General features: G+C 35.4%; 2 protein-coding genes across 2 annotated transcripts in view; both read right to left on the minus strand.

Annotated features, from left to right (window-relative positions):
• Positions 1–21,101, minus strand: part of LOC111799325 (protein ILITYHIA) — a 39,885-nt gene extending 18,784 nt beyond the window's left edge. Inside the window, exons 1-27 of the mRNA XM_023682844.1 lie at positions 20,847–21,101; positions 15,605–15,981; positions 15,380–15,511; positions 14,881–15,262; positions 14,493–14,639; positions 14,127–14,311; positions 13,891–14,017; positions 12,932–13,005; positions 12,751–12,827; positions 12,617–12,653; positions 12,373–12,539; positions 9,466–9,649; positions 8,245–8,316; positions 7,419–7,538; positions 7,269–7,328; positions 5,875–5,964; positions 5,679–5,778; positions 5,409–5,578; positions 4,171–4,473; positions 3,972–4,088; positions 3,796–3,897; positions 3,570–3,719; positions 2,249–2,413; positions 1,994–2,170; positions 1,039–1,161; positions 798–878; positions 597–713 (exon numbers count right to left, since the gene is read on the minus strand). Of these exons, the coding sequence (XP_023538612.1) occupies positions 597–713; positions 798–878; positions 1,039–1,161; positions 1,994–2,170; positions 2,249–2,413; positions 3,570–3,719; positions 3,796–3,897; positions 3,972–4,088; positions 4,171–4,473; positions 5,409–5,578; positions 5,679–5,778; positions 5,875–5,964; positions 7,269–7,328; positions 7,419–7,538; positions 8,245–8,316; positions 9,466–9,649; positions 12,373–12,539; positions 12,617–12,653; positions 12,751–12,827; positions 12,932–13,005; positions 13,891–14,017; positions 14,127–14,311; positions 14,493–14,639; positions 14,881–15,262; positions 15,380–15,511; positions 15,605–15,981; positions 20,847–20,961 (3,951 nt within the window). The 5' untranslated portion in view covers positions 20,962–21,101. The remainder of the gene's footprint in view (positions 1–596; positions 714–797; positions 879–1,038; positions 1,162–1,993; positions 2,171–2,248; positions 2,414–3,569; positions 3,720–3,795; positions 3,898–3,971; positions 4,089–4,170; positions 4,474–5,408; positions 5,579–5,678; positions 5,779–5,874; positions 5,965–7,268; positions 7,329–7,418; positions 7,539–8,244; positions 8,317–9,465; positions 9,650–12,372; positions 12,540–12,616; positions 12,654–12,750; positions 12,828–12,931; positions 13,006–13,890; positions 14,018–14,126; positions 14,312–14,492; positions 14,640–14,880; positions 15,263–15,379; positions 15,512–15,604; positions 15,982–20,846) is intronic.
• A 2,116-nt stretch (positions 21,102–23,217) lies between these two features.
• On the minus strand, positions 23,218–24,497 carry LOC111798080 (photosystem I reaction center subunit IV, chloroplastic-like). The gene is made up of 3 exons (XM_023681036.1): positions 24,160–24,497; positions 24,010–24,075; positions 23,218–23,419 (listed from the first exon to the last, which is right to left on the minus strand). Exons 1-3 carry the CDS (start codon positions 24,418–24,420, stop codon positions 23,315–23,317), a joined length of 432 nt encoding a protein of 143 aa, XP_023536804.1. The 5' UTR covers positions 24,421–24,497; the 3' UTR covers positions 23,218–23,314.
• Between the last annotated feature and the right edge of the window lie 15 nt (positions 24,498–24,512).

The raw sequence follows: 24,512 nt of genomic DNA on the forward strand, positions 1-24,512 counted from the left end.
CAAAGCTAAAAGACCACCTCCTAATCTCATTCAACCTGAAGCAAGATTCTCATCTCTCTGAAGTATGGGGCACAAATTTAAATCATGCACAAAAATTCCTATCACAAACAAAAGAAGACTTCCCTCGACCACTAAACAATGCTCCATCCTTCACCACAAGAAAAACAATGGCATTCTTGTTTCTTCGAATGCCTGACACAAACAAGAGAGGTTCCCGACACTTAAGTAAATTCTCTGTTTGTGAAATTTATGCTGGTTGGAATTTTTTTCTTTAACCAGGTTTGAGATGGCTTTAGACGCGTATAGAAATAGTGGTTTTATCTATTATGTAGTTTAGTATCATTGAGAGTAACTTTCACCAATGAATGGTTTTGTTTCATCGTCTGTTGGACTGCTACCCCATCTCATTTTAAATGAACAAACAAGTTATAAGTTCTTGAGAAATGAATTTCTCAAGAACATCTCGAAAAAGGAAGGTGAAAAACCTCCAAAACCAGGCCACGAATTCAGAATCATCTGATTTAACATCTTTATAGCAAAAATAATAAATCAAATACGACACTTGAAAGGAACCCTAAACAGAAAACCTGACTAACCTGCTTTGATTGCATTAATGGAGACAAACATGTAGATACAGCACGTTGAACTGCTTCTGATGGAGTATTCAAAACATCCAACAATTTATCTACAACAGCGTGAATTTTGGGATCATTCTGTCCAAAAATTCAAACATTAAGCTGGGATAAGAAACAAAGGAGGTATCAATATTGGCAATTGAAATATTAAGAAAATAATACCTTTGCCAAATGTTTCGCCAATGCTCCAGTGAAAATAACAACACCCTCACGAACCAAATCATACTTCTCCTCATCTGATGCCTAGAAAATTTAGAAACCAAAAATATAAAACAGATGGAAATTTCCAGCACATTTTCTATCAGCAGTAGACAGGGTTCGCTAGAACAAAAAGGTTTTAGTGTTCATAAACTTAAAGCAGAAGGAATGTGAGGAAAAGAATATTTAACTTGAAAAGAAATACCTTTTTGTTTAGGTAGTTTTCAAAAATAGGAAACAACAAGGAAACGCTCTCTCTCCCATGTTTATCAATAATCATGATACCAGCGTTGATCATTCTTCCACGAACATCAGTATTGGGGTCACCCTGAAAAATTAATGTGAATGAGAAAGACCAAAGTAATACTTACGTTCAATTTGTCCTTGAAACGATGCATTTCAATTGAAAATAACTAACCCAGCATGCTTACCACACTGAGAAATGATATTTCCTAAGCATTTCTAGAAATATCTTAATTCAACATTTCAAATTTCTGGAGTGCAAAAATAATACTACAGCAGAATGTATTAGTCCAATTTAATCCTATGTTCCCGAAGAAACAACAATACCTACTATGGAATGTAATTTAAATGAAGTATAAACATATAATTCAAAACTTGCATTAGCTTCACATTACGGAAAAAATAAATACAAATTTCAGTTATTAATAAAAGTAGACCCCATCGTAGAACTATTATAAGTAGCCTAGCAAGAAGGCTTCCATCTCCGTTTAAAATTTTAAAATAATAATAATAATAAAGAGAGTCTATCTCCTTTTTTTCTCATTGTAGAACTTCAAATCATCAACTTCTCTGAATAATATCAATTTTCAGTCTACTTATCAGAAAAAATAAACTTTCACTTATGTATTTAACGATAGAATAACACATATAATGGTAATGAAGGGTACAACTAATTTTACACTGATTTTACAAGAAACATTAATGACAACAATTACAAAATAAGTTTATCCTAGGAGCCACAAGGACAATATTGAAATTGACATCCAGAACATTTATGAAAGCAAGTGAAAATAGACAAACAGGAAATTTTTTTCCTTCTTTTTTTTACTTCTATGGGATAATTATGTTTAACAATATAATTTTCTCAACCTAGAAAGCTAGTGTAATTATATAGGCTAACTACGTTAGAAACATACCAAGGCTCGTGAAATGAGGAATGTCATTACAACAGGAAGATCTTTTGTTCGCAATACATCTGCAGCTGAATATAGTGCTAATGCTATCCCTTGACGTCCGAGCCAACCAGCATCTACAGTACTCCCTCCAGAGCTAGTATCATGGATGTACGTGGAAAATAATGTAGAAAGAGATTCCTGAAATTACCACAAATAATAAGAAAAAATACAATTCCAGAAATTGACTAACAATTGAATTCTACGTTGATGAATAACCTGTATTGTATCAGGGTATTCATCCAAAATAGCAGCAAGTGCTTCAGATGCCGCCAACCGGACATTATAATTATCATGAGAAAGTGCTTTGAAAAGCCCAGAATAATCAGTTCCAAAGTCATATCCATAACGATCCCAAATATCCTCCGCAATTTCAGCCACAGACTGAAGATAAGAATCAAGATGAGAGAGTGTGCAACAAAAAAGGGTAAGAACAGATGGAAGCTATAAAGCAGAGAACTTGGATAAAAAAATGGCTATGAGGCCGTCCTTTCAAAAAAAGACATTACATAATACCAGAATTAAATCTTTTATGGTAAGGTTAACATTGTTTTGTATCTACGAATGCAAGATCAATTGTCATATCAACTTTCAGGATTTTTATAGTTGTTCAAACTTCATTTCCGCATTTCAGATAGGTTCAACCTTCAATTTCTGCGCTTACACCTTACTAAATCCATGCAGCCTCAATATCAGTGCATCATATATATAAGATGTCCCACATTTTATACAAAGTTGAAACAGAAGCATGTTTCAGATTTTAAACTAACAAGTATAGAATATGATGGAAATCGTAAGAGATAGAAAATTCAACTTTTAATTATATAACACCATAATATTTCTTCAAGCTATCAAATTGAAGTAATGTTAACATCTGAAAAAAATTTATAATCAAATACTTCTTCTAAGTGAAAAATTGCCCTTTTATATTACCCTTTAAATTATTTGTTGTAGATCAATATTTAAACAATACTTGGATCAGACTAGCTTAATTTAAAATGGTTGTCCTACATTATCGAACCGTATTATGATAATTATTGAACAACACATAAAAGAACGCAAATGTTAAAGATAAGTAAAATATGCATAAGGAACTGTGTACAAAACAGAGATGCCCATGCTTTTCTTTCTTGGTAATAAGCCTCTTTCATTAACAAGAATGGAAGGTACAAAAAAGGCCAAAAAAAACAGTCACAATTACACAAAAGAGATCCAATGAAATTACCAAAAATATTATAAATCAATAAGGCCAAAAGAGGATATCCTTCCTCGTACCTTTTACACCCTCAAAGAGTACTATCCCTTGCAAGCAAAGTATTCCAATTACCAAAAGAATGCCAAACAATGTCATAGAATCCCAACCATCCTTCACACTTAATGATGCACATACATAATTTTAAAAATGTATAGAAATTGTAAGCATGGAATTAGAACAAACATATTCAGAGAAGTTCCAAAGCTTTCACTAAAGCAGAATTAGCTAAACTTTAAATTATGACCATGATATAATGCAGATTCAGGAGGAAAGATTAGAAAAAACCTTTTCTGGGTCATGTAAAGCCATCCAGATACTTGTAGCAACCTCAACATTTTCAGGAAGAGACCGATTAGCAACAGCTGGGATGCATTTAACAGCTTTCAGACAAGCAATCCTTACGTGAACATCTTTTGCATAGACTCCATGTAGAGCCTAAAGAATAACAATTAATGACATGTAAAATCATATATGCATTTCTTAAAAATTAAGAATCTATGAAAGAACATACAGATGCTATTTCATCAGGTTGAAGACCAAGACACAACTCATTTAGTGCAGGTCCAATGGATGCTTGAAAAGCGGGAACAACACCTAAGACATGATAAAGAACCTGAAAAACAGAGATCAGCGTTAAAGACTAGAAATGCAATTTTACCCATAACCGTATCTGCACTGGAATATTACTGATAGCATCCGCAGCCTAGGAAGAGGCAGTAAGGGATCCATGTGCAAGTAAAGAACACGAAGAACATCATCATGGAGTCCTGTCTTCTTGGAGGATAACAGAATTTTCTCCATGATCTGAAATATAGTGACAGGTAAGAACATTTGTATAAACTAACCATCACATATTGCGAGAGCCCAATGTAAGTTATATCCATACCGGAAAAATGAAGGTAAACGTGTCTACAGGAAGAGGTCCATATCTACAAGCAACAGATAAAGCAGTTACAATTCGCTCGAGAATACTCAAGGATGGCTTTCCATTGGCTTCCGCTTCAACAACCGATGGGATCAAATCAAGAAGAAGACGATCACCATCAGTCCTAATCATGCGCAATGCGGTGGCAATGTCAAGAGCAGAATTACATAGCGTCGGAGCAAGACATCGGGAAAGTTTCACCAAGGTTTCATAAGCCACATCACTTACAATTGGTGACCTTAACAACGGATCAACGAATTTCACCTGATACAAGAAAATATCTGGTTGAAAATAGAAAATACTGAAAATAAATCCAGCATCAACCACACTATATTGCTTATATAAGCTGCATAAAGTAAAATGAAATGCATTATGAACCACCCTAGAACCAAGGATATATATCACCGATATGTCAGCAAAGTCATTAATCATGGATTCAACAATGATAATGGGAGAAGAGAGTGATTCCAGAAAATTGGTATTGTCACAATCTAGACGACTCTGAAAGAAAAAGAAAAATTTGCTCGCAAGTAAGATATCAGGATGGAGAAGACTGTCAGAAAATGGGGCCATGCACTCGAAAAGGGTTGAGAATTAACACCACAACATGGCTTGAATTGCAAAAGTATAGTTGGGAAATTCTCATTAAAAAGCACAGAAAGAGATGGGTAAGGTGTTAACTATGCATTGGATTGGGCTTTTTATCAAGTTTCAAATATTTGAGAGAGTTTAAATTATCTCAAGGAAAATGGTCATAGAAAAAACGGAAAAAAAAGGGAAGGGGGGATGAGAGGAGACAATGGTCCAGTTATTTAGGTAAAAGTAAGGCTCCATGATCCTTGAACTGCTGGGGATATTTATTGCATATTCTTGTATCAGATAACTGAAAACAGAAACAGACGGATGTGAAACCGCCCAAAAAAAATGTGGATAATCAAGGATAAAAGGGGAGTTGCCACCCAAACTATTCAATTACCCCATGCTATTAAGTCTTATCATGTTCATTCCGCTTATTTCCAACCTCTTCCCGATAAAAAAAGATCAAACTTTAGGTTAAAGCTAATTTAACCATAGAATTCTGTATGTCCAACCTCTCGTGCTAATAGTGAATTGAATAACTGTTAATACAAAGATCAAACTTTAGGTTAAAGCTAATTTAACCATAGAAATATTTTCTGAGTAGGTAGAAAAGTACAAACCATAGATGATAGCTGACTGTGTGCAAATATAGTATTAGAAATGGCCAACTCTCCAAGAGTCCTGAGCATCAATGATAAGTTTTTCTGTATTTTCCGGACCTCTTCCCGTATAGATGCCTCCTCCCTAAGCAACAATTCACGTGCTTCTTCTTTTGCTGTCTTTCCCTTATCTAGGGAGAAGGAAAAACATATATGAACAATTATCAACGAATAATAAGAAGAAATACGAAACAACTTAAATGGAAAAACCAAAGCATCAAAGTGACATGCCTGCTTTTTTTGCAAACTTCCCAGCATCCTTCTTGCCCAGGCCAGAAGATTCTCTACCAGCTGGTTCTCTTCTAATTGAATTATTAGAACTTGAATTTTTCTGATACACAATATTTATAAGTTAATGGTTATTTTCATGTTAAAATAACAATCCAAAATAAATAAATAAACGTGTGAAAGTAGAAAATAAATCTACCTTGGGCTCTTTCGTGATATTTGAAGGAACAGACTCTGCCACATAAACACCTTGCTCACCAGACAACATCCCTTCAGGAGTATGAAAAATCTGAAGTAATAGGAAAAAGGAAGATAGGCCGGAACATGCCATGTCAAGAATCAGAACAATAATTCATAATTGTGCAAAGAATATNTCAAAGCCCCATGCACGATACCAAAAAACGGGTTATAATTATAAGAGCCAGAAACAATGGTAACTCAACATATTTTAACACAATCTAAGAGGAAAAAGAGGTCCTGGCATACTCTATTTCAGACCTCCATAGGTATGCAAACAAATGAATTCTAGTTAATTGATCGTAGATTTGAAAACTGTTATTTTAACTCAACATGTTTTAACACAATCTAATAACAAAAAGAGTTCCCGACATACTCTGTTTCGCACTTCAATCGGTATGAAAACAAATTAATTCTAGCTCAATGATCAATAGACTTTTCAATGATCAAGAGGTATGAAAACTGTATTTTTTTTTAGATAATTTGGGCCAGCTAATGACCACCCCCACCAACTTCCATAAAATAAGTCAAGATCTCTTACACCCTCAAGTATTGGGCTATTGGAAGAATGGAACTCAAATTAAAAAGTATATAAATCAAAAACGCAAGCAAGACAGTGAATAACCATCAACCTGCCACTGTTAAAAAAAGGACGCATTTTTTCCAGGCCAGCCTCTCTTTCTATTGTGTATATCTTGGTTTCCAATACAAAATCATGTCTTAAGTCCCATCCAACCCTCACACCAATGTTTTAGGTTTCAGACCCTATCACCCTTCTGGCATGACTTGAACTCGCAAGTCTTTACACCCAGTCTCTTATAATGACTTGAAGGAACTCATTGCCTCTTCAAGGATAGAAGTCCACATATGTATGTAATACTAATACAACATGCGTTGTAATATTATAGCCTATTACAACATTTTCTACTATAGGTTAAAAACATTGAAGAGAAAAGTTAAAAGGCGGCTCTATTACTGGCAATGATAATTACATTGAATATGACCTTTAGAATCTTTACTTAAGCGAAAACTGGAGATGAAATTTTACTCAAAAATTTGTTCATAAATCATATGTTTAAGAGTACATGCCTTTACACATTTACATTTCAATCAATTTTTTTCTAATGGATCATGTCTTACTCGTTGCCTTCTTAAAAATAATAATAATAATATAGGATTCAAACGATAAAATATCAACAAAAGCAGCACAGCACTTGAGACCACCTTTTTGCCCTTCTACAATATTGCACCCCACTTCCTAAAGAGTAAAAGCTAACATTTCATAACGATAGAGTCCACATTAACTTAAAGTAAACACCATGAAGTTGCCTAAATATAATAGGGGCAAGTGTGTACCTGAATGCTATTTTCTGAAAGCATGTTGTGTGAATGACGATCTGGCATATTCTCAAAGATCTGACATGGTGAACATATTCCAGTTAGCGCTAAAGAACGGGAAATGATCAAGCCAGAAACTTAGGAATAATAACATCAAGAATAATAAACCTCTTCAAATTCCGTGTAAACTTCTTGTGGAGCAATGGTCATTAAAGTGGACAATGAATAAATTGCTGCTTCTCTCCTATCAATTGCAGTGTTCATCAATCCTTGTGGTCCGAGGATACCCTGTAGTAAATAGTGCCTTAAAAGGTTAAAGATATAAATCCAACGAAAGTTCAGTAGTTTCTTATCAATAAAAAAAGGTATAAACAAAAAGGAGAGGGAGATTATTCCCTAACTGTAAGTTTAAAATACAAACAAAAAGGAGGGAAAAAAACTTTAAATAAGGCAATCAACTTCATGAAACTGATAGACTATAACGATGTATCATCAAACAGGGTATATTAGTTATATTAGCTTTAAATTTATACGGCTACATAATTAGCCGCTAGGTTGGAATAAATGAGTTTCCTGCTGATTGGTTATATTTAGTTACGGCCGTAACTCAAAAGTTTGGACATGTCAAGCACTTGTAGATGCCTCAAAATACTAGTGCAGAACTCAACCAAAAGATGAACCTATACAATTTTCCAAAGAAGAAAAAGTAACTAAGTTCATCAAAGCAAATATAGACTACAGAGCACATGTGAAGAAGAGATATATGCACCAGGTTAAGATTTGAATTAAAACAGCAGAGCGCAACTTTTCCAAAATGCATATCAATTAAACTTGCATCTCAATACTATACTCAGCATGCCTTGCATCTTTGAAAAAATCCTACCTACTATAAATTAAAATTGCATGACCGATAATAAATTCAGTAAAATGTCATCCGAAACACAGAACGCAACTTGCATGTTCCAAAATGCATATCAATAAGGAAATCACTTACTTTGCACAAACTTTCTATGTCATTAGTGCCAACGATGCTTAAGCCATGAGCCTGCAAGCATTTATTGACCCTCTGAAGGGTAAAGAAAAATAAATGAGTTAGAATCATCCGAAATTATTCTATGATAGAAGACAACAAGAAGCACGCACCAACATCTAAGGAATATTGTTAACTTTTAAAGGAACTCTTTGGATCAGGAACGTAGATTGGAAAATAACTACAGAAAGGAGATAAGGAAACTAAATTTTCTACGCATCCAAACCCCAACTCTCGAGGCTAAGAAGTTAAAAGATTGGGATCTGTTCATGTAACTTGTTGGNTTTTTTTTTTTTTTTTTTCTATGCTTTTACATTCTATCGTTTTTCTCAGTTTCCTCAATCAGAGCTTGGATTTTTATTATTAAAAATAAATTGAAAAAGGAGAGGGAAGCCTAGTGCAGTTCATAAGCAGAAAATGAAAAGGAAAATATGTGATAGCAAGTGAAGTGACACCCCAAAGAATATTCTTTTTCTTTTTCTTTTGAAACAGAAATGAGCTTTTCAATGTTCTACTGGAAAATTACAAACAAGAAAACTCTAAGACTGAACTTTGTAGGTTAAATTATAATAACATTCAAGTTGTGTCTATTTAACCCCTGAATTTTAAAAGTTTTTCTAATATGTCCTTGAAAATTCCAATTTATGTCTAATTAGTCCTTGAGCTTTAAAAACGCGTCCAACAGGTCCTTAAACTTTCAATTTTGTATCCATTTAGGTTGCAAAATTTTCAATTTTGTCTCTAATATCTAATAGGCTGTTACCTCCAATGTGGAGCATGAGTCTCTTTTTATTACATAAATGAAAAGTTTCATTTCTTGTTTCAAAAAATATATTGTCAAATAGGTCTAAAGACTTATTCAATGCATCTTAAAATTTATTGACTTACTCTTCATTGATTGAATGGAAAGAGAGTAATGCTCAAAAGATACAAATTCTGTATAATAAAAAGAAAAAAAGATCTGTGAACAAAAAGACCCCAAAAGGACTGTTGAGAGAGACGTACTCAAAGCCAAATTACCCATGAAGTTGCTTTCAAACTCCTTTTTGTATCATTGGGGGAAAAATGCAATATTCAATTCTTATGAACAACTCTCAGGAGTTTCCATTGAATTATGTAACACAAACTTTTCATCCATTATGAATAATGTTATTGTATAAATTTGGACGGAAAGATTTAAATTACCTTCCAAACATTATCTCGTTTTGCAGTGAAGACTAAGCTCGGGTGATGTGAGCATAACATTATTAAGGAAGAATCCCTGGAAGCAGTGGTAGTAGATGCTCTTGAGATCACAAACAATGACTTAACAAGAACCTCGGTAGATGGAAGATATGGAACTTGAGAGTCCAATGAATTCTCTGCATCACTGCAAACAAACAGATCGCATCCCCTCAAAATAAAAATCGAAGACAGATTCAGGAACAAAATGTACCAACAGAGCCATTATAATTGATCAAAATGGAAGAAAATAATTACAAAATGTTTTGGCCAGTAGTTATAACAGATAAACAGAAAGAATGTAGTTCAGCTAGCATTGGAATGAATGTCGAGAATTTTTCTATGGGAAGGCAAGCTTATGCACCTGGTGAATTGGAAGTGGGTTACAACACCTCTTGATAATGTGGTTTAGGAATAGATATGCTCACGGAGAGGAATGATTCTTTATTGGCCAAGTGGATATGGAGATTTTATAATGAATCTTCTGAATTATGGCATAGGTTTATTTGTCAGCATTTAGGAATCTCATTTTTTTAGCCAGCCCTCTACTTCTAAACAGACTGAAAATTGTAGAAGCCCTTGGTTGTATATTCAGAAACTTTAGCAAATTGTGGATTCATCCTTTAAATTGGGCTCATGGATAAAAATCTCGTTTTTGAAAGATGCTTGGATTGATAATAATCCCCTTTCATCCAATTTTCCGTCTATTTTCAGATTGGTTATTAACCAGAGTTTTTCTATAGAAGATTGTTGGGATTCATCTAGCAACACATGGAGATTTGTTCTCAGATGAAGTTTAAAAGACGAGAAAATTGCTCTTTTCAGAGAGCTTTTGTTAACTATCAACAATATTCAGCAGTTCGTCCACCGACTCCAAAACATGGTTACTTGATTCAAGTGGTTCATTCTCGATGAAATCTATTTTCAACAATTCATCTGGATTTACTTTAAGATGGAGTTAATACATCGGATCATTTGCAGAGAAGGCTGCACTCAATCTCTCTCCTTCCAAGTGTCCTTAATGTTTGGTGACTTCGAAAGACTAATTCCAATTATTTTTCTGGCGTTCTTTTTCATGTTTTTGCTGGTCCTTTCTCTTCTCCATCCTCTATGAGCTGGGCATTCAGTAATGACGTTTGCTCAATGTTTATCAACATTTTAGTGCCTGGGATCTTCCCATCAAAGCTATGGATTAATGCTTCTAAAGCCATTCTTTCGGAGATTTGGTTTGAATTGAATCAGAGAATCTTTCTTGTATCAGTTTTTTATTTCTAGAATCATGGATTCAAGAAGGTCCTAAATTGAGAACAAATATTTCTTCAAGAATCGTCACTAGGCTTAATGTTGTAGATGATTCCAAGTCTACGGCAGTGAGATGGTGACAATGGCAGATATGGTTACTTTGACGGTAGTGGCTAGGGTTGGGTTCATTAGGGAATGAGAAAAGGGAAAATCTATGCTCAAATTTCCTAGATATAGATCGAATCAGTATAATACTAGGAGATGAACAGCCACTTGGAGGAGATCAACAGGTTTTTGATCCAGATTATTCTTCAATTCAACCTATTGAGGACTTTGTTGAGAAAACTAATGATGGAAGACATTCACACAACCTGCGTCCTTCTAATTCTGGTTCTCAAAAAGCACTCATCTTTCCTTTAATTAACACTAGCTCTCCCAAGGTGGGTGAGTTTTAAGACATTAAGGTCTCACAACTGGAAGATGGTTTAAAGGAAATGTGTATGACCCTTTGCCTTCCCCAAGTATTAATGAGCCCCTTTGAGAAGGTGTCGACTATATTTCTCTCTCCTTGTGTCCGATTCCTTCAACTCAAATGCTGAAAAAAACACAAGTTTATTGGTCTCGAATTACAAGAAAGCAACCAATCCATCTGGCTATTGGCCTCATCAAAGGTGTCATCCATTCAACAAAAAATCCCACATCTACTTAAACTCTCTCACATAGTGTTGATCGTGATTTGGATATTGAATCTGAAGTCACTCTTGAGTAGCAAGGATTCCATCTCACAACCTATGGAAATTACGGTTGATGATTTAGCAGTTGAAGAATCTTTTTCAAAAGATCTAATTTTGTTATTTCAAGAATGTGAAAATGAGATTCCTCATCCCCCTTCTGTGCCTAGGAAACTTGCATCTCTTATTGAAGCTCGTGGTATTGAACTTCAAGAAATTTATTCCTCAAATTCAACTCAAAACAATATTTGGGGCTCTTGAAAACTTGTTTTCTAAGCTTCCTGGGTGGTTTGTTGGTGTCCCCTTAGAAGTTTATGGGCCTTTGGAGTGGTTTTCAGTGGGCTGTTTTGGGTTTTTGTGTGGTTTCTAAGGCTCTTTCACGCCCTAGCGTTTTGGAGGTCAGGTAATGTTCCCTGGCTTTTGTTGTTCAGCCTTTTTGTTTTTTGGTGCTTGGTTCTTTGAACTCCTTTTGGTTTTTCCTTTGATCTTCTAAGCTCCCTGGGTGGATTGGTGGTGTCCCCTAAAAGGTTTATGTTTGCCTTTAGTGCGGTTTTCAATAGGCTGTTTTTAGGCTCTTTCATTCCCTAGTCTTTTTCGGGTTAATCTATCCAAGCTATTTGCAACAACTGGGATGTCTTCTTATAGTTCGTGTGTTGTCTTTCTTTTGTTAGCTTTTGCTTTATTTTGCTTTCTCTATTTTCCGTAGCCCACTTTTTGTAGGTTGAATCTTTGATTGCTTTGTGTTTCTCCTTTATTTATCTTTTCAATACTACTGTCTACTTCTCAAAATTTAAAAAAAAAAAAAAAGAAAAAAAGAAAAAAACAGAAACAGTATCAACTATCATACGAGTGCAACAATTAATTAAATCACTCATAAAACTGTAAAGAATAGACGGACCTTATCTTCGATAAACGGAGTTTCTCTCCTACTATAGAAAGGAAATTTGCAAATTCATATAAAAGAGCTTCACTCAGTTCTGGAACTCCTGCAACAAGCTTCCCAATAGCACTGCAAGCGACTCTTCGAACATCCCAACTTGGATGGCACAAAAAGAACAGTAATGGCTGCAAGAGGTTAAATACTCGGTGACCAAAAAGTTACATTGCTGGAAGACTATGCATATATGTTGTGAAGAAGTTACCTGCGAGAGCAATTTGACTGAAAAGGTTTCCAACACTCTACAAAATAAAAGCACAAAGCAGCTTGTGGAAGTCAGTATTATTTATTTCGTCATTTAGAAGAGAATTGTTGATGAATCAGCAATTAGATTATAACCTGCGCGAGTGCTCTACAAGAAGCACCTCAAGAAGATCAAGACATGCAATACAATCTTCAATTGACAGCTTCGATACCTGTGCACCACAGAAAAAAAAAATTACCCATATAAATAGTAGGTTCCCTTTAGATAATAATTTTACACTTAAATAGGCAGGAATAACAAGTTCTGAAAGGCTACCATTGAAACTGGTATGATTGAAGGTTCATTTTGAGATACCAAAGACCAGATCTTTTCCTTAGCAACAGTCTCCTCTGAGACATAATATAACATAAAATTAAAAAAGAATTATTCAAAGAAAATTGCAAAGAACGAACCTCTTAACATCTAAACAAGCATGGACATAAAAATTATAAATTTAGCAATAAGCACATGATGGGGCATCAGAGATTTTTTGGACAAGAAAAATCCCTTTGCAACTAAAATATATATACAGAAGAAGAAAAGGGAAGACAAAAAAAAAAAAGGCACCAAAGAGCAAAGGAGATAACAAAAGGACCACAATCGGAAAGAGTAAAAATACATATAAAATAAAGAAAAACCTATAAAGAAAGTCTCATCTAGACAGCAGAAAACAAGTTGAATGGAGGATAAAATGAACATATCTCATGATAGCATATAAATTCTCAGTTTCCCTTTCAGCCAAAATTCTCAACTCATCGCGAAGATCACAAAAACCCAAAAAGCCATGGCTTTACAAGTGAACATATAACCACTGAGAAGTTGAAGGTATGCAGAAAGTTAAAATGACTTACAGTAGTACTAGTATATATTAAAAACCCCGAACACATGTAACCAATATTAAATGAAAGCTGACATGTAAAATAGAGATTGTTTTTCATCTATCAATGAAAGTACAATTCTTGTTAAAAGTTGCTGAATGAGTATCAATATCTCAAATGCATGCATTAACGATACCCAGTAGCAAGTCCTCAGTTTGCTGCGCTGTTGACGAACAAAAAATTCCCTATTCAATGAAATATCCAAATCATAATTAGTCCTTCCACCCAAACCACCATATAAATTAAGAACACAAAGATTTTNGGGGGGGTGGGGGGGAGGGGGGGGTTTAGATAATTCTGGCAAACTTGATTCAAATCTCAAAGAAAATAAAAAACAGGATTAATTGTGATAAACACCTGCTTTAATATCGACTGCCATAATCTTTCCAACTAAAAGCAAAGCATATATTCCATCCAAACGCTGCACTGCTTTTGTAAAACCAGTTTTCACTAGTTGGATAAGAGGCACTAAAAGGCCTGATATCTGCCAATTGATTTTCCACAAGAAACGAACAATTACAAGAATTCCATATGAGAAAACTCAACAACAAATGAAAGGAGTCAAGAAAATCCATGAAATTCAGCTTTCCAACCCGTGCAATCACATCAGAATTTTTAGAGATAACACGTAGACAACGAAGATGTCCCCTCCTCAGTGTTTCCTTCTCCTTGAGGCCAGATGCAAAAAGCGATAAAAGCTCTGGTTGAATCGAATCAGAAGATCTTGCAGCCCAAGCAGCTATAGCAGACAAAATTGCAAGTTTTGCCTCTTCATTACCTATATTTAGTACAATAGATATTTAGCATCAATATGGAAATGGAAATGGGAAAATGAAGATGTTCCAACAACATAAACTTAATTCGGGGAATTGTTAAAGCCATTAAAATAACCCAAGAGAATGTAACTTATGCCTGCAATAAAAAGGAACTATCGAGAGGATGAATAGATAGACTGTTACCTTCCTCCCTATAACTTGACAAAAGAAAGCTGCAAACTAATTGTGAAAGACTGTAAATCCTTTTCCCTTCTGGAGCGTAAGCCAACTCTTGCACCATATTGAACATACCAATCCGCTGGTAAGGCAATGCTAGTCTTCCTTCTGAGCCTGCAAAACCGGAAACCAAAGGCCACAAGAAGTTAGCAGAAGAATAATCACCCATACCTTACAATTCAGAACATAAACATAACCATTTGTTAGCAGGCATCAAAAACATTTCTGTCAATGTGGCGCATAGAATGGAAAGAGCAAGTGTTTTAATTACATAAAGGTAATACATAAATAACATAAGGACCATTAGCTCAACCAATTGAGAAAAATAAAATCAATAAAGAATACAGAGCCAAACCTCCAATAACAGCTTTAACATAATTGAACATTGCTTCCTGAGTATCAGGGTTACTTGATTTCTCACTCAAACATCTTACGATAGCCAATGCACCAATCCTTCTATTTTCATCTGTATGTCGAGCCTGGGGTGATACCACTGAAAGAATTTCTATTGCATACTTACTTAAATCCAGTGTAACAGATTGTAAACAGAATGAAACTGAATCCAACACAATCTCGGGGTTGCGTTTAAGCATTTTGACAGAAGATGGAATAACAATACTCTGGAGATCATCATGTAACATATGTCCAAAAAGTGGACGAAATGCTTCACTAAGATTCTTGGTAGGTTTTTCCCTGGCATTTAAAACTGACTTGACATAGAGATCAAGAAATGTTGGCTGTATAAAACAGACACAAAGAAAGATAGCCAAGTGAGAACATAAAACGATCGCAATTAAACTTAAATATAAGAAAATCTCCAACATTGAGCAAAGTCAAAAATATTAACTGCTGACCTTGAAGTTCTCAAATAAGGGAGGTAGAGTATTTAAAAACTCCAACAACAGAGTCAGTAACTCAGGAGCATCTTTGAATGGTATTCGTGCATCATTTAGTTCATCAATGTACATTCTGCACATGTCTGCTGACTGCATAAGTAGAATAAATTTGCAAAAATAGTCAAAATTGAGTTAATAATATGTAGTGTCTCATTATTTATGAAAAGATAACACAGATTAAACCTGAGATAATAAATGGAAAATTGTTTGCTTGCAAGCCCTCCGCTCTCGAAAAGACCCCTCCATAAGAATGTGAATTAAATTCGCTTGAGCTGATGCTAATCTAGAAAAGGCATTCTTTGAAATGGTGGGAAACTGACTATAAACAAGAAGAAGACATGACCACTTGAGAAGTCTACAGCATCCTACACGTGTGTGTAACTTTGACTGCTTTTCCATGGACTGCACAAGGGCTGCTGCAAAACTTTTCATGAACGTTATCTCATTTAAAGCTTTAATAATTACATTATCCACAGCTTCCCTCGATCCACGATCATCATAAATAAATAATGTTCTAAATATCACCTCAACCAACTGCAAAGCAAATTCTTTGTATGCCTCTGCAAAAATAAAAGTAAACTAAATATCAGATCAGCCTAAACATGACAGGTTGCTAAAAGAAATGAATATAAAAAATCATGTTGCAAATCAAAACCAGAGCTACGGACAAGAAAATCATCTGGAACTATTACAAAGTTGGTGTGGAACATATTCTATAAGTACTACGTCCATACAATTCAGAAAATAAAAACACGAGAAAACAAGTAGATGATTCAGATATGTTAGCACAAACCTTGAAAAGCATTCACATAAAAAGGCCTCAGTAGCAAACCATTGACCTAGCCACAAGTAGATAAACAATCTTCTAATTCCATCTAAACATTTTCCCATGAGAAACATTCCAAACTTCTTCCATACAAACACTACCATGATGGTCAGCTATATGCCTATGATGGGAATTAGTTGCAGTATAGTCAACATATCTTCTTGGTTACTTGAGCCCAATTACTTATTGGAAGAAAGGGAAAAAGCAACCACTCTTTCATCAAATTTCATTGGAAAATTTTACTGTGGTTGGAGCAATCTTTAGCCTCCCTTTGGAAATATGTGTAGAACAAGGTTGTTTTGATTTTGAATCCTTAAAAGTTCAAACAATTTTCGTTGGTTTATTGAAATTTCATTTTTGTTCAATGAGATACAAAAAATAGCATTTAGGATCCAGCTAGGTACCAAGAAAGAGGTTGGAGAGTCTTTTGGGAAATGTTGGAGTCTTTTGGGAAATGTTGAGTGATGTTCTTCCTCAGTCGAAGAGTGAGATTGTTTTAATAAGAGGCAATTTCATTGATGTTTCAAATTAACAAAAGGGGCGTGCTTTCATTGATATTTACCGGAAGAAAAAAAAAGCACCTTCTAAATTTACAATGAGGGAGGTATGATTATAGAAAACAAAAATATTGGAAAATTTAAACCAAGATATAGCATGGTAAACGGCATTGTCGAAAAGCATTGTATAAGTTTGTGTCTTCCACATGAATACTCTTTGATTTCTTTTTTTCCATAAATTCCAAAAGAACGTCATAATGAAATTTTTCCATAGCACAATTTTTGCATTCTTGAAGGTCATGTCCAATAAAACCTTTACCTCCCTAGGAAAAGTGAGATGTCATCCAAAGATATTAAGAACCTTTGTCCATAAATTTTAAGCATATAAGTATAGCATAAATAAGAGGTTTTATGATTCATTGTCTTTCTAGCATAATGAGCACCAACTTGGAAATATAGTCATACAAGACATTCTTTTTTTTTTTTTCTTTTCTTTTTTTTCTTTTTTGCAAATTTTCACTTGTGCTTAGGCTTTATGCGCTATTTTCCATAAGAAAAACTTCACCTTTTTAGGGTAAGCCTTTCCATATTGTCTTTGCTAGCATGGGATTTGTAGCTTCTACGTTTTTCCCTATGTCCATCATCAAAAATTTTGTAGAGAAAACTCCAATAGTGCAAGGAAAGCATTTCAATTTTGTAGAGAAGACCCCATACAACTGGGGAAAGGTCAAGCATTAATTCAGCCTATTTTGTAGTTTTGTTACCCTTTAAGTTCCTACCAAGCTTCATGTCCCAAAATTTGTTGACACCATTCCATGTTTCTTTGATCGTGGTCGTTTTATAACAAGGGAGTCTATACAAAAATGGATAACGCAAGGCTAGCATGATGTTCTCAATCCAAGAGTCAGTCCAGAAGGATGTGCTTTGTCCATCACCCACCATATGGAAAATGTGGTTGGTGACGAGGTTTTGGTTTTTTTATGTCATGGCCCCTATTCAAAAGATGGAAGGAGTCAACTTCTACATGATGTAGGAGTATATTTAGTTATTTGGCGAGGATTTATCCTTCCAAGAGTGGGATTGATCTTTGTAATATAGTCTTTTGGGTCATGTTGTTCCCTCCCTTCATTGGATGTTCTTTGGGATGCATTAGGTTTAACACCTACTTATGCATGCTTGCCTTTATGGTTTTTCGTAATTATCAAGTAGGTATTATTCTATGGGATTGGAATCCCTTTTGGTAGGTTTGGGTTCTTTTGTTGCACTGTTAATTATTTTTTTAATGTCATTGTACAATCTCTCATATGTCTTAATGAAAGATAGGCTTCTTACTAAAAAAAACGTTTGTTTGAGTTGTCCATGGATTGACATTTCCAAACAATTGAATATTCTGGAAAATGCATCTTTATCCAAGCTTTGCAATGGTACAAACAGTCTATTTTGGCATGAAATTTGCTCATATGTTCTACTTTTCAACATTTATATCAGGTGACTTCTTTACCAAATGGTTCTGGTTTTCATTATTGGGAAGATTCACATTGATCTTGGAAGATTGGCACGAGAAGAAATTTGAAAGTGGATATTGAATTGTGGTATCTTGTTGGCAAGCTTGAATTTAGTTTCTTTGTCCCACGAAGGATAAAGTGAGGAAAGTGTGAAACTTCTAGACCCGCATTCGAGTCATAAGCCTTCATAAGATTATTGCAAAGGTGCTGGCCAATAAGCTAAGAAAAGTTCTGCCAAACACGGTCTCAGACCATTCGGTGGGTGCATTTTTTAGCAAGGAGACAAACTTAGACCAAGTTGTTATTGCTAATGAGACTATGGAAGATTACAAGGAATGCAATCAAGAAGGAATCCTTTCCAAGCTTGAGTTTGAGAAAGCCTAGGTTGATGTGGACTAGGATTCTCCACAAGGTAGCATGGAAGAAAGACTTTGGCTTTAAATGGAGAGGGTACATATGGAGTTGTGCGAGAAATGTCACATTCTCTATTTTGTTTAATGGAAGGATTTTATCATCGAAAGGTATAGAGCAAGGGAATCCACTGTCTCTCCTTTTCTTTTGGTCAATGACATTCTTAGTAGCTTGTTTTTAGGGGGATGGGTAGAGGCATTACTTAATGTCTTAGGATAGAGAGGGATAAAGTCCATCTCTTTTATCTCCAATTTGCCAACGGTATGTTCTTCTCTTTCAATAAGGAAGAGTTATTTGTAATCTTAATTGCTTTTTGTCTTTCTTTAAGATAATTGATAAGTCTTAAGATTAACCGAGACAAAAGTTTGGTCATTGGTATTAATTATGATCCAAGGTCCCTAGATGGACCTTGGTGGTAGGTTGCATGTTGGATTCTTTGGGTTGGATCAGTCTTGCATTTTGGAATCTAGGAGAAGATCCAAAAATGTCTCGCCTCTTGGAAGAGAGCATTTTGTTTCCGAAGGAGGGTGACTAATTTTCACCCCATTGGTTTTGTGTATTAACCATTTTTTACTTCTTTTTTCTTTTCAAAATCCCCTTTTCTATTTGTAAAAGCTTGGAGAAGCTCATGAGAAACTTCTTTTGGGGGAAGTTAACAAGGGTGGGAGATCCCATTTGGTTAGGTGGGAGATAGTATCAGTCTGGTAATTGAGGATAGATAAGTTCACACTTTGTAAGGAGGCTTAGCTTTATTAGCAAAAGTGATTTTGGCTTTTTCCTTAGAAGCAACTGCCTTGCATCCTTTCTAATGAGCCACATCTAGGGGGTTGAAGACATATCCCCGAGCCCTTGGAAAAAGAGATAATTCATTCTTTTCTAAGATCCAAGTGTTAGTTAGGCCGGTATAATGTCTATGAGCCAATCTAAGGTGGATTAATGCTATCAAATCCATGATTCAAAATTTTGGTTTGAAAGGAACCAAAGAATTTTGTAAGATAAATCTAGAGTTCGGGTGAAGTATTTTGATATAGCCATCTTTGAAGTCACAACGGTGCCAATCTTTCTATTTTTTCATTAACCTCCTCGTAATATTTATACAAATTGAGAGGCTTTCGTTCACTCTCATTAGCAGCTTGTACTTTTACTTTATTTGCTTCTCTATCACTCATTTTAGGAGTTTGTTTCCTTCAAACATTTTTGTATCTTTCCATTACATCAATGAGAAGTTCGTATGAATTTTCCACCAAATCTAAAGACACATAGCATTCTCTTTTTTACGGCCAAAATTGCTTTTACTTTCCAAGTCAATGAGATAGAAATGGTAGTAGTTCACCATCAAAACTAGACGTATGTTCTTCACACTTTCTTCTCTTTTCTTCTAAAACAATATCACAATGTTGGCCCTCTATCATTTCTAACGCTTATGTAAGAACTATCTAATTAACCAAAAAACATCTCATCCTCCGTTCTCCTCCTTGTACACTTCATTTCCCTCTTTCGTGTTACCAAATTTTTGGAACTCTTGGACAAGTGTTGAAGATCTCACCCTTTTATTTCCATTATCCTTTGAGTAGACTAAAATAGTTCCATCAGTTATGCTGCTTCACCCCAACATTTTGACCATTTCACTGATTTAAAAAACGTCAACCAGCCCACCACCCAGAGAGCTAACACATTGGTATTAGAAGAAGTAATTATCCTAAGGGAAATTGCACTAGGATGAACTCCATAAATTTCAAATTTATCTGTATAAGGCAAATATCCAAAGACCTCTCATCCGGCTTTGGAGGTATACTTCCCCATTAACTAGTTAAGTTTCTTACTCAGTTACAGAACGGGTCAGGTTAAAACAAACAACAAATTCTTAATAATATAGGAACCGAAATGCTGTCATTTCGAGTGTGGTTATTCTTCCTCGCAAATTTACAACAAAAAAAGAAAAAAAAAATACTAAACTAACATAAACCCAACAAAACAAACTTAAAATCAATGAAAAGAGCATTCCTAGAATTCATTCCCAACATGCACGCCAAAACAAAAGGCGATGCTTATAACACCCAGAAAAAAATGTTAAACCCATATCCAAAATTCAAGAAATGCAAACAGCGATTGAATTCAATCGAGCATCATATCAACCAGAAGAAGAAAATCAATAACTGAAAGCAGACAAAAAGAACCAAGCTAACCAGAATTCTCGAAAATCGCAGGGATTTGGCTTCGGAAGATCTGGATCCGTTTCTTGGTGGATGGAGTGGACACCAACCCATAAATTGAGTTAAGAAGGTCCAATGAATCCGCCATTGGAGGAAACGAATATCTTCCGATTGGGAATTCGAGGCCTCAGATATGTAAGTTGAAAATGGTGAGACGAAGGGTCTGATGATGCTGCTGCATATAACAAAAGCTTTTCAGAGGTTTCCAACCTTAGTTTTAGGGTTTTAGAGAACTTACAGCAAAATGAATGAGCGCTCACTCCTTAAATACAAATTTTTTTTTTGTTTTAATTTAACTTTTAATTTCTATGTTTTGTGCCTATCAAAATCAAACACAAAGACAATACAAGAATGGAAATGTCTTTTCTTTTCTTTCTTTTTTTCCTTTTTTCTTTTTTTAATTTTTCAAATAACTCTCGAACGTTTTGTTACGATCAATTCTTTTTAATAAAATGAATACGAAAAAGTGATGTGCGATAACTCGTAAAATAGTAGAATACGTGACGAATATAGCAGGTTAGGGTATCTATCATCAAATTCCTTTAATTTCTTCGACCGAACGAGAATCACACAGCTCATCCCAGCTACCTACGAGCTTAAGAGAATCATCGAGGAGATGACCTAACCATCACCGTAACCTAAAATCTCGGCTCCAGGCAACAAATGTTAGTATCTTTCACGTGAGTAACGTGATTCAAACCTTAGGGGCATGGAACAGGGAGACATAGCCACTTTGACGATGTTACATATTGTTCCTCCAACCAACTACACCATGTACCTACGATCCTTCTATTGTATAATTGTTAGTTTGATCTCGAATTTCTCGTTTTCTTAGAAAACATTTCGTTCTTAATGATTTTTTTATACTAATCACACATATGCCATAAAAGCATGATTGAATGAACTGAGTGAAATGAACTGAGGGCAAAGTGATCATGAGGATAGGATGACTAAAAAAAGCTTTAAAAAATTGAAAGTTACTACAGATACCAACAAGGTATATCTTATTTTTCGATGACTCAATCATATGAACTTCACGATTAAGCGTGTTTTACTTAGAACGATTTTATGTTGGGTGACCTTCTAGGAATTTTTCTAGGATGCATGTGAGTGAGGATAAATCATGCTTGAAAGACTCGTGTTGGTTTGTGGGAATAGTCTCCACTCTTAAGAAGCGATAAGTACGTAAAGTGACCATGTCACACGGGATGCAGGGGAATGTCAGGGCCATTAGATGTCGAATTTGGATTATGAATTTTGATCTTAATCTTGAGCATGGGTCCTTACATACATGAAGAGGAAGAATTAGGGATCCCGTTCTCGTCTCCTATTTAGATTTCCATCCCTGCAAAATTCTCCATTTATTTTCGCAGGGATCAAGCAAGGATTCCTTGGAGAACGAAGCATTTTTTATAAGGGTGTGGAAATCTTCCCCTAACAGACGCCGAAAGAAAGTTCAAAGAGGACAATATCTGCTAACAGTGGGCTTGGGCCGTTACAAATGGTATCAAAGCCAGACACGGAGCAATGTGTCAGCGAGGAGACTGAGCCCCAAACAGGGATGGACATGAGGCGGTGTGCCAGTAAGGATGCTAGGGCCCGAAGGGGGTGGATCGGGGGGTCTCACATCAATTGGAGAAGTGAACGAGTGCCAGCGAGGACACTAGGCCTCGAAGGAGGGTTGATTTTGAGATCCGACATCAGTTGGTGAGGAGAACGAAACATTCTTTATAAGTGTGTGGAAATCTCTCCATAGCAGACACGTTTGAAAGCCCAAAGAGGACAAAGAGATCTTTCCCCGACCCTATTTAGCTAACAAAAAAAAATCTCTCGACTTCCTCTCCCATTTCTAACCCATTCAAGAGAAGTCCATAAAATAACACTTTTAAATTTTCGTCTAACGCATTATATTGATTGCTTCATTAATGTCCCGTGATTTTCATGTATGTAAATTACATTCTCTTTTAGTTTATTGCCTTTCGTAGATCGAGTGAAATATCTCTTTATTATGAGTTGATAGATTATTTCTCTTTTGAGCATTCATAACTAAAGTAAGTGACTTTACTACTAGAACGCTCAAACGCTAGATTAGACAATTTCTTAGGTTTGTATGACGTTAAGGTAGTCATGTATGCTATCTGAAATACACGACTACCACAACCCCATATATGTTTGCATAATAAGTGCCCATATCGAGCTCATAATCTAAATATCATCGAATCACGCTATCGTTCATAAACTTTTTTTATCCTTTTCAAACATTTTAATGAAATTTGTACATTTTCCTTCATTTTCTACTCTTGTGAAGCATATAAGCAAAATGGAAGAGAAATTATGGGAACAATTACTAAGCACACACTCATGGAGAGAGGAGAAATAGATTGAAATTGGAAGTATTATACAAACATTTAACTAAAAAATACAAAACCACATAGAAAAGCTTAAGCAACTTCTTCAATCTCATCAAGTGCATAGTTGTTTGTTGATACACTTGCATAATTTACTTTGTTAAATCTAACCACAACTGGATATCGAGTGTTCGGGTCCTGCAAAATATCATTCACACATTAATCGTTAATCAATCTATACGAACGTTCTACAACTCATTTGTCGTCTATTCAAGCTTCCCATTACGGCAAAATCTCGACCACTGAATTAATGATTAGTAAATTTAGTTAGAGGAAAACGACTCTCCACAATGGTATGATATTGTCCACTTTGAGCATAAGCTTTCATGGCTTTGCTTTGGATTTCCCCAAAAGGCCTCATTTCAATGGGAAGAGTATTCTTTGCTTGTAAACCCATGATCATTACCTAAATTAGCCGATGTGGGACTTTCATCATCCAACAAATTTCAGTTTAAAACGTGAATCGCAAAACGAAGAAGTTTTTAAAAGATGGTTAGAAGAAACGTTAGATTTTCGAGAAATCAAGCTCAACAGCTTAGCGTACTAAAAATTTATAAGAAAATAAGTACGATTTTCTCGAAAACTAAAAACAAAATGGTCATCATGAGCAAGAACCCATTTCAAAACAAAACATCCTTAACCNAAAAAAAAAAAAAAAAAAAAAAAAAAAAAAAAAAAAAAAAAAAAAAAAAAAAATCATAAAATTAAGTAAATGGTAAGGGTCGAACCTGGTCAACTGTGACAACAGATCCAACATCCTTGTACCAGTAGGATTCTTTCCTTAAAATCTTCACCTGTTCAAATCCATGACAAGATTTGAGCGTCTAGAATTACTCAAAAGATTAAAGATTCAAATCTGATCGATCGATTTCACCCACCTTGGTACCTCTCTTGGGGCCAATTGGGGCCGGCTTAGGCTTGGGCGCTTCGGCGGGGGCGTCGGCGGTGGCAGCGGCAGCAGGGGGAGGGGCAGCGGCCTCATCGGCGGCGGCCCGGACAACCAATCGACATGATCTCGAAATCGAGATGGAATTCTTGGGGAAGAAAGCCACAGAAGATGGCCTAGAAGAGGAAGAAATGGTGGGTGAAGATGGAATAATCACACCAGAAGCAATGCATGAAAGGTTAGAGGCAGCCATGGGCTCTCTTGGTTTGGTGAAGTGAAGGGAAGGTTGAGTGTTAATGGCTTGAAGATGAGGTTTGAACGTTCAATATGATAAACCAATTGAAT

The sequence above is a fragment of the Cucurbita pepo genome, chromosome LG07 (genome assembly GCF_002806865.2).
Source record: "Cucurbita pepo subsp. pepo cultivar mu-cu-16 chromosome LG07, ASM280686v2, whole genome shotgun sequence".
NCBI lineage: Eukaryota > Viridiplantae > Streptophyta > Magnoliopsida > Cucurbitales > Cucurbitaceae > Cucurbita > Cucurbita pepo.